At 38.4% G+C, this 10,201-nt stretch overlaps 2 protein-coding genes across 2 annotated transcripts; both read left to right on the forward strand.

The window, feature by feature from the left end:
* Positions 1–688: 688 nt before the first annotated feature.
* On the forward strand, positions 689–1,510 carry LOC119663917. Its single transcript, XM_038073507.1, has one exon. It carries the CDS (start codon positions 689–691, stop codon positions 1,508–1,510), a length of 822 nt encoding a protein of 273 aa, XP_037929435.1.
* Positions 1,511–4,940: 3,430 nt separating this feature from the next.
* On the forward strand, positions 4,941–9,833 carry LOC119663918 (the record flags this gene model as incomplete). Its single annotated transcript, XM_038073508.1, has 3 exons — positions 4,941–5,010; positions 5,102–6,364; positions 6,440–9,833. Coding segments are annotated over exons 1-3 (4,727 nt in total), but the record flags the coding sequence as incomplete, so codon positions are not given.
* Positions 9,834–10,201: the final 368 nt, after the last annotated feature.

Below are 10,201 nucleotides of genomic sequence, written 5' to 3' on the forward strand. Positions count from 1 at the left end.
CAGGAACTGTACGGTGTTAACTGATCATAAACCCATCATTTTTGCATTTCAGCAAAATCCTGAAAAAGCATCGGCCAGGCAACTCCGTCATCTGGATTACATAGGTTAGTTTACTACCGATATCAGACATTTTCCCGGTAAAGACAACAGCGTTGCTGATTTCCTGTCACGCATTGAATCAATACAGGGGGAAAAGCAGATTGACTTTGATCAATTAGGAAAGAGCCAAAGAAATGACATGGAGCTGCAACGACTCTTATCACAGGCCAAGACTTCGCTTCAGCTTAAATTGGTGCATCTACCTAGTTCATCGAATTTTATTACGTGCGATTTCTCAATAAAGCATGTGCGACCGTGGATCACAGATGAATTTCGTTCACAAGTTTTTCACACCATACATAACTTAGGTCATCCAGGCAGCAAGGCCACGGCAAAACTGATCAGTGAACGATTTGTCTGGCCAAACATTAAAAGGGATGTAGCAAAAATGGTAAAAACATGTCCACAATGCCAGCGAGCTAAAATAGATAGACACAACAAAACAGTACTCGGAACCTTCAAGGCACCTGACCGGCGATTTGCAGCAGTACACCTTGATATCGTGGGGCCATTACTACCATCAGACGGATACAGCTACTGCCTGACATGCATAGATCGATTTACCCGGTGGCCTGTTGTTATTCCCATTATGGACATTAGTGCAGACACAGTAGCTGCGGCGTTCATCACGGGATGGGTTTCACACTATTGCGTTCCTTCAGAGATCACTACAGATCAAGGGAGGCAGTTCGAATCAAAGTTGTTCGCTGAACTTATGCAGTTGATTGGTACTAAACATCTACGTACAAGTTCGCGACATCCACATTCGAACGGAATTCTGGAACGATTTCATAGAACACTAAAAGCTGCACTGAAGTGTAAGTCTAATCAAAGGTGGACAGAGGAATTACCACTGATATTGCTGGCTTTACAGAGTGTGTTCAAAGACGACATCCAAGCTAGTCCAGCGGAAATGGTATATGGTACATCTCTTAAGCTTCCAGGAGAATTCTTTGAGAAGACGTCTCACATCGGATGTGACTCCGAATTCGCAATTTTTCTTAGGGAGACCATGGATCAATTATGTCCGGTTCCAGGTTCAAATCATGCAAAAGCGAAAACGTTCGTTCAACGAGACCTGCAGACGTGTTCACACGTGTTCCTAAGGGATGATAACGTTCGACCTCCCTTGAAATCACCTTATGACGGACCATACAAAGTGATACGGCGTGATCGTAAGCTTATTACCATTTTAATCAAAGACCGACCTGTCCAAGTGAGCATTGATAGAGTGAAGGCGGCTTACTTGTTGAATGAAGAAATCGAATCAAACACACAGTTGTCACGATATATTTCACTTCAGTCAAGTCCAGATGCACAACCTATACGAAGACCTCAGCAGGAGCTCAACTCTGGTCATAGCGCATCCAGTGGCAGAGTTATTCGATTACCTGTCAGATTTTTGACATAGGATCAAGTACATATAACGTGGCATCGTTTCTACTCAACCACTGGTGGGGGAGTGATGTGGCGCTCATGTGGCATCATCAAAAACAGAAGTTAATAAATCACAAATCAAATAAAAATTTGACAATCCTGTTTCTTAAAACACATACGTTCAAGTTTTAAGTTCGTTGTTATCGAAGCAACATAATTGTTAGTTGAAAAGAAACTTTAAAATAAAATTATTAAAAACTTATATTTTATTGCATTCTTTACTACAAGCTCAATTTTTTTTCTATTGGATTTTTTTTCTTCTACATTGTTTCTTACCATATTACATACTTTTTTGTGAAGTAAATATAACGAATATAAACATTGTAATTCTAAATAATTATTATGAATAACTTGAATTATTGAAGAAAACTATTGATATTATTGATTATGTTGTATATAGCGCAACCAATGTAAACAAAAACAAACAATAAATTATTTTATGTATTTTTGAAAGTGCTTATGCACAAATTATTTTATGTTAACCAATGTAATATGTAATGCGAACCACCGCAATGCAAGTAGAATATTTGGTCATAGCAAGTATACAATTGCTATTTGACACTTTTCTTTTCTGTGCTACTATTCTGCACATGTCGATATGACACACTTGAATGTGCCGCAATTAAAATTATTAGGAAAAATATTGTAAATTATAGTAAAATATTTTGTATAAATAGTTTGGAAAATTGTTAATAAAATTCAGATTTGAAATTGAGCTCAAGCAGCTTACACAAAATTTCTTTTTTTTATTTTTGTCTCGCCATTCTCGGATGCCTACTAATGAGCAGATTTTTTGTTGCTAATTCTAATAAGAAGAAATTTAATAACTTCGTAAAGAATTCTGATCCTGAAGCAATCCAGGAATTAAATTTTAAATAACATAATAAAAGAAAAACACATTTTTTTTTTATATTTTCATTATATGCAATCCTGTCATACAATATAATAATATATTTATGTAAAGTAGTCGGTAGCTGAGGATAAGTACCCGGTAATTGGTTGTCAGAAATACAACAGTGCTTTTTGACGTGCTTGAGCAGAGCCGCAGTTCTTTTCTGGTCGTCTTTGCGTGTGCACGGCGTTTGTGCTTAAATATTTGTATTACTGAATATATTTGCCATTGTGTTTTGAATCTATTAACTTTGTTATATATATATATATATTGGTATTCCATGTCATATGCAAAAATATATTCAAGACGTCATGACTTTTGTGCGCGCGTACGGAAGACCAAATTTATTTATTACATTACACGCGCATATTTTTATTTGGTTGGTCGACAAAATACAGTCTGAAGAAATTGATAAAATTATCTGTTAGAGCGGTTAAAGTCAAATTGTTAATATTGTAGGATTCTGTAGAATTATTATAATTGATGTGTTATATGATTTATATATTATATTTTATTATATTTTAATCTATTGTAAATCATATATTGTATAATTAAATTATTATAATTAATTTATTATATAATTCATATATAATAATTACACCCTGTATAAGATGTAATCAAACCAACGGTTCTAAGTCTTGTTTTTATTGCCTTTTGTTTTTTGCGCTCGAGATGAGCAATTTTTTTTGTTATATTTTTTGGGCTGCAAGTAAACTCCGTTGGTTTGATTCTGTCTCTTTTTTTTTCGATCGCGAACGTGTCAACACACGGGTACACATAAAAAAGTGATTAAACAATCAATAACCGAAATTGTATAAATTCAATTGTATAAATTAAATGAAATCAAAACCCAATTATAAAAACATTTATAATTTACATTGTGAAAGAAATTGAAATAAAGATCATAAAACCCAATTATAAAAACGCTTATAATTTACATTGGCGACCGTGACAGGACTTTTTGCAATTTTAATAGTGGTTATTAATCTCCAATTTGTTAAAAAATCTAAATATTACCCACGTGTGGTAATCATTTTTTCTTATTAAGTTTGTAATCATTAGTGTACGCGTGTGTACATTTCTTCCAGATAGCTATTCTGTGGACTGTCGTACGTATATACTCTTGTGCAATTGGTGGTTCTCGGTTTAGGTCCGCTAACCTCAAATCAGAACCTCGTGTCCGCATCAAGGTCGTGCTCGACATTTAAAATAACAACAACAAGATACCTTTACTTGTTGATTGTATATACTTTCGCTTTTATTGTTTTTGGTTAATTTGTAACCATAATGTGCGCGTGTGAATACTTTTTCTAACCAGCTATATAGCTAACGTGTGCTAACCATTATAATATATCGTACATCTATATATATATTACCTATGTACTATCGTACGTATATACTCTTGTGCAATTGGTGGTTCTCGGTTTAGGTCCGCTAACCTCAAATCAGAACCTCGTGTCCGCATCAAGGTCGTGCTCGACATTTAAAATAACAACAACAAGCTATCTTTACTTGTTGATTGTACATACTTTCGCTTTTATTGTTTTTGGATAATTTGTAACCATTAATGTGCGCGTGTGAATACTTTTTCTAACCAGCTATATAGCTAACGTGTGCTAACCATTATAATATATCGTACATCTATATATATATTACATATGTACTATCGTACGTATATGCTCTTGTGCAATTGGTGGTTCTCGGTTTAGGTCCGCTAACCTCAAAATAGAATCTCGTGTCCGCATCAAGGTCGTGCTCGACAATTAAAATAACAACAACAAGCTATCTTTACTTGTTGATTGTACATACTTTCGCTTTTATTGTTTTTGATTAATTTGTAACCATAATGTGCTCGTGTGAGTATTGCTCCTAAACGGTTATATATCTAAAGTGTGCTAATTTTAATAATATCGTACATCTGTACATATATACTATATACTATCGTACGTGTGTACTATTGTGCATTCTATGGTTCTCGGCTTAGGTTCTGCTAAGCGCCAAATAGAACCTCGTGTCCGCATCAAGGTCACGCTGAACAATTACAACAACAACAACAAGTTAACTTACTTGTTGATTACTGGTTAATATTTGCTTCCAATCAGTAAGTGGGCGGATTCGTCAACGTCGCGTCTGACAACAACCACCGTAAGAGCAGTTCAATTTCGGAAAGTTCGCTGCTGTTATTGTGACTTTTCGACTTCGTCAAATCCCTTGCTGTTCTCAAGTATCTACAACTGTTTCAATGGCAACGGCAGAGCCAACCACTACGGCAGAACTGTCAGAACTAAAACAACAGCGAGCCTCGACGAAAGCGAGCATTTCAAGGATCAAGACGTTCGTCAAAGGAAAGAGTAATTCGCTCTCACAACCAGAACTGAAATGTCGACTAGGTATTTTAGAATCATATTTTAAACAAATCTTAGCTTTTCAGACGTTGATCGAGAAATTAGATGCAACTGACTCAGCTAGAGATGAATTAGAAGACCTATACGTTTCCACCAAAGTATTAATCATGTCTCAACTGCAGGAAGAGGCCCACAATGCATCAGTGCTAGACGTAACAGCAATGATGCCCACCTCAAGTAAAAAAATTACCACTGTTAAAATTACCTACATTCAGTGGTAAGTACTCGGATTATAACAATTTTATTAATTCGTTTCTCCAAATCATAGATCGCGAAATATACCTCACAAATATTGAAAAATTTAATCACTTGCTGAACTGCCTTACTGGTCAAGCTCTAGAGACAGTACAGGCATTTCCTATTTCGAATGAAAACTATCCAAAGGCTCTGGATAGGCTTAAATCGCGCTATTCCAATAATAGCCTAATCTTCGCCGAAAATATCGCGACACTATTTGATCTACCAGCAGTATCGGGTCAGTCAAGCCAACAACTCCGTAGTCTGGTAAACAATGCATCCGCTTTGTATGGTTCACTCTGTTCGCTAGGTACAGAGAAACAAATATGTGAGGCTCTACTTATCTCGCTAATCATGCAAAAAACGGACGCAATTACACGTAGGAAATGGAATGAATCGCGTAACTTTGACACATTACCCAGTTGGGAAGATTGCTCAAAATTGTTGGATAGACATTGCCAGTTTCTCGAATCACTTGACAGTGGAAACGGCAATCAGTCATCATCACAACGTAAACCTAATAGTCTTAACTCCAAGACTAACAGACGCTCAAAACAATACGCATTTGTTGCATCTACATCTAGCAATTCTTGCTCATTTTGTTCTAGCAATGAACACCTAATACAGAATTGTCATCGTTTTAAGGCACTGGAGGTGGTTCAAAGGTTTGAAAAGGTGAAGAGCCTAAAACTCTGCATAAACTGCTTATCGCCACGCCATCATGTGGTTAATTGTACATCAACGTTTAAATGTAAGGTTTGCGCAAAGCCACATCACACTCTCTTGCATCATTCGCAATTGCCAACGAATATTAAGAGCGCGGGATCATCACGACGCACAGAACACGCTGCTATGCCCAACGACAACGTTGCCAGCCATCCCCATCTTAATATGTCATCGGCCGAGCAAATAATTCTTGCCACTGCATTGGTTTTAGTGAAGGATTCATCGGGAAGTTATCAAGTGGGTAGAGCCTTACTTGATTCATGCTCTCAGGTCAACTTCATAACGGAGGAGTTTTCAAAGAAGCTTAGTTTAGCAAAACATAAACATCGGTTGCATGTTTCCAGTATTGGTAGTTCGTTGACCAACATTAAGTATCAGACGTTCACATCAATCAAATCTCGTCATTCAAATTTTGAACTTGCTTTAAACTTTGGTATTACGAATCACATCGCATATCAACCAAGTTCTGAAATCGATATATCGTCGTGGAAGGTTCCACCAAATACACCTCTCGCCGATGAGCAATTCTTTAAATCCAAGCGCGTTGATCTTTTGCTTGGAGCTGAAAGTTTCTTTGATATTTTGTCTGTCGGTCAAATCAAACTAGGTGAAAATCTTCCAGTACTTCAAAAAACACTATTAGGATGGATTGTATCTGGCAAGTACAAGGGTCAGCCATTTGCATCACCAGCAGCAAAATGCCTATTATCAGTTGAAGATACAGTCTCCGATCAATTAGAAATGATGTGGAAGATAGAGGAAGTGCAATCGGCTTCAAAGTCATGGTCACCAGCACATGGTGCGTGTGAGTCATTATATCGTGAAACGGTCCACCAAAATGCGATGGGAAGAATTGTCGTTCGGTTACCATTCAAAGATTCGCCAGATTGTCTTGGTTTGACACACAATATCGCCTTACGCCGTTTTTGTTCTGTAGAACGGCGATTGTCATCTAATCGTGCACTGAAGCAAGACTATCAAGAATTCATGAAACAATATCGAGAGCTCGGACACATGACGCGTGTTGAGACTCCGAAAACCAACGAACCTCATTATTATATCCCTCATCACTGTGTTTTAAAACCGTCGAGCACTTCGACCAAGCTGAGGGTGGTTTTTGATGCGTCATGTCCAACAACTTCGCAACGTTCATTAAATGATATTCTACTGGTCGGCCCGACAATTCAGCCGGAGTTATATTTGTTGCTACTTCAATTTCGTTTGCACCGATATGCCTTGACGGCTGACATTGTTAAGATGTACCGACAGATACTGATAGATGAACCAGATCGAAAATTCCAATATATTTTTTGGCGAGATACGGAGTCCGATCCTGTTAGTACTTACGAGTTGAATACAGTCACTTATGGTACTGCATCAGCACCTTTTCTAGCAACCAGGAGTTTGCAGTATTTGGCGGACAAATTTGAAACACAATACCCAATAGGCGCTGCACTCATTAAATCATCGTTCTTTGTCGACGACTTCTTAGGTGGAGCAGATTCCATTGATCAACTCACCAATATCAGACATCAGTTAACGGCCATTCTACAGAAGGGTTGCTTCGATCTTGACAAATGGCATTCAAACCATCATGACTTCATCAGCGATACTACAACAAAGAGTTTGAATCTTGATACAGATACAGTCACCAGCGCCCTAGGCATCAAGTGGCACCAAATGCAAGATGTTTTCCTATTTTCGTTCAATGCGCAACCAGGTCAAATTGTAACAAAACGCACCATTTTATCCCTTGCGTCTTCATTATTCGACCCGCTTGGATTACTAGCACCGATCATACTCGTAGCAAAAATTATGATGCAAGAATTGTGGCTTTTGCGTGTGGACTGGGACGAGTCAGTCCCTCAAAATCTTCACTCAGCTTGGAAAACATTTATTCAAGATCTTACAACGCTTTCATCGGTTAAGGTGCCGAGATACTGCCTATCCATAAACTATCAACAGGTTGATGTACACGGCTTCTGTGACGCTTCAATACGCGCATATGGTTGCTGTATATTTCTCCGATCACAAAACACATCAGGTAAGGTGACGGTCAGGCTATTCACTGCAAAATCCCGTGTGGCACCTATAAAGCGGAAGTCGCTACCTAAACTAGAACTCTGTGGTGCCTTACTTCTTGCCAAACTGTATCAGAAGGTCCAACCAATATTTGCGCAATTTAAGGGTGAAACGTTTTTTTGGACTGATTCACAGATTGTATTACATTGGTTGAAGCAGCACTCATCAACCCTGTCTGCATTCGTTGGCAATCGAGTAGCGGAAATTCAAGATATTACCGCAAATGGGCAATGGAGACACGTTCCTACCCAATCCAACCCGGCAGATGTTGTGTCGCGCGGCTGTAACATCCGCCAATTATCAGAGTCTTGTTGGTTTACGGGGCCGGAATTTTTGTTACTCGCTGATAAATACTGGCCGCATTTGAAATGTCACAACCTGGATATGGAAGAAGTCAATAAAGAGACGCGAAAGGTTGTATTCGTTAACACAAATGAAGACAACTACGTATTACAGGTATTGTCAAGATATAGTTCATACACTAAGATGCTACGAGTAATAGCGCAGGTACAGCGTTTTTATCATGTAACCAAGAATAAATTGAAGAACGGAGAATGTACCCTCCAACCTATTCAGCTACAAAAGGCATTGCACTGTATTATTTGGGTCATCCAACAGCAATTCTTCGAAATTGATATACAACGCCTACAACGAGGGAACCCAGCCAAAGGTACATTAAAGCATCTAAATCCCTTCCTGGACAATGTATTCGGTTATCAATTACTAAAGGTGGGAGGTCGCCTCGAGCTGAGTGACATCTCAGTAGGCCAACGTCACCCTATTTTGTTGCCGAAGGGCTGTTATTTTGTGGAACTTTATGTTCGGCATATACACTTGTGCAACTATCATGCAGGCGCAAAAGCACTAATTGCCCTTACTCGACTAAACTTCTGGATAATTAATATTCGAGAAATTGCACGCCGAGTCGTGCACTCGTGTATTCACTGCGTGCGTTATAAACCCAAACTACTCAATCAAATGATGGGTAATCTCCCAATCGAACGCCTCACTCCAAGCCGTCCATTCGCGCGTACTGCGGTAGATTTTTGCGGTCCGATATTAACGTATCTCCGAATTCGGGGACGGGTTCCATATAAGACCTATATAGCCGTGTTCGTTTGTTTGTCTACAAAGGCAGCTCATCTAGAAGCCGTGTCAGACTTATCTACGGAGGCATTTATTGCAGCACTGAAAAGGTTAATCGGTAGACGAGGGTTACCATCAGACATCTATTGCGATAACGCCACAAACTTCGTTGGGGCTAACAACAAACTAGCAGAGTTAAAAAGGATGTTTTTCGAGAAGTCTAATCAAGTGATGCTGCAGACCTTTTGCAGCAACCAATTCATAAATTTCAATTTTATACCGCCCCGAGCACCTCACTTTGGAGGTCTATGGGAAGCGGCTGTAAAAAGCGCGAAAGGCCATCTGTATCGAACATTATCAAATACTCGATTCACCTTTGAGGAGCTTGGAACAGCACTGATTGAAATCGAAGCTATCTTAAATTCGCGACCAATCACACCTCATTCTTGTGACCCGAGCGATTATGAAGCGCTAACGCCAGCACATTTTCTTATCGGTGGGCCGCTCAAAACTTTATCTGAACCAAGTCCTCAGTATGAAGCTACTTCATTAATTGATAAATGGTCTCGTATAACCGCAGTCAAACATCACTTCTGGCGCAGATGGTCTAGAGACTATCTGAATGAGCTGCAGATACGCACCAAATGGACAGAAGAACAATCTAACATCACCGAGGGGGCTCTGGTTTTAATCCATGAAGACAATATGCCTCCACAACGCTGGTTGATGGGCCGAATCGTGCATTGCATCAGGGGTCCAGATAATTTGGTTCGTGTTGTTGATGTGCAAACCCCAAAAGGAGTAATACGCCGTCCAATCCACAAACTCGCACTATTACCAATTGAAAATCCTTTCAAGGGGGGCGGGATGTTAGAGCGGTTAAAGTCAAATTGTTAATATTGTAGGATTCTGTAGAATTATTAATTGATGTGTTATATGATTTATATATTATAATTTATTATATTTTAATCTATTGTAAATCATATTGTATAATTAAATTATTATAATTAATATATTATATAATTCATATATATATATAATATTTTATATGGTTAATATATGGTTAATTAATTTATCTAACTAACCCTGTATAAGATGTAATCAAACCAACGGTTCTAAGTCTTGTTTTATTGCCTTTTGTTTTTTGCGCTCGAGATGAGCAAATTTTATTGTTATATTTTTTGGGCTGCAAGTAAACTCCGTTGGTTTGATTCTGTCTCTTGTTTTTCGATCGCGA

This window comes from Teleopsis dalmanni, unplaced genomic scaffold (assembly GCF_002237135.1).
Source record: "Teleopsis dalmanni isolate 2A unplaced genomic scaffold, ASM223713v2 unscaffolded_contig_1110, whole genome shotgun sequence".
Taxonomy (NCBI): Eukaryota; Metazoa; Arthropoda; class Insecta; order Diptera; family Diopsidae; genus Teleopsis; species Teleopsis dalmanni.

What these genes read in the sequence shown, in the direction of transcription:
- LOC119663917 (XM_038073507.1), top strand. Translation starts at nt 689, where the DNA reads ATGGACATTAGTGCAGACACAGTAGCTGCGGCGTTCATCACGGGATGG.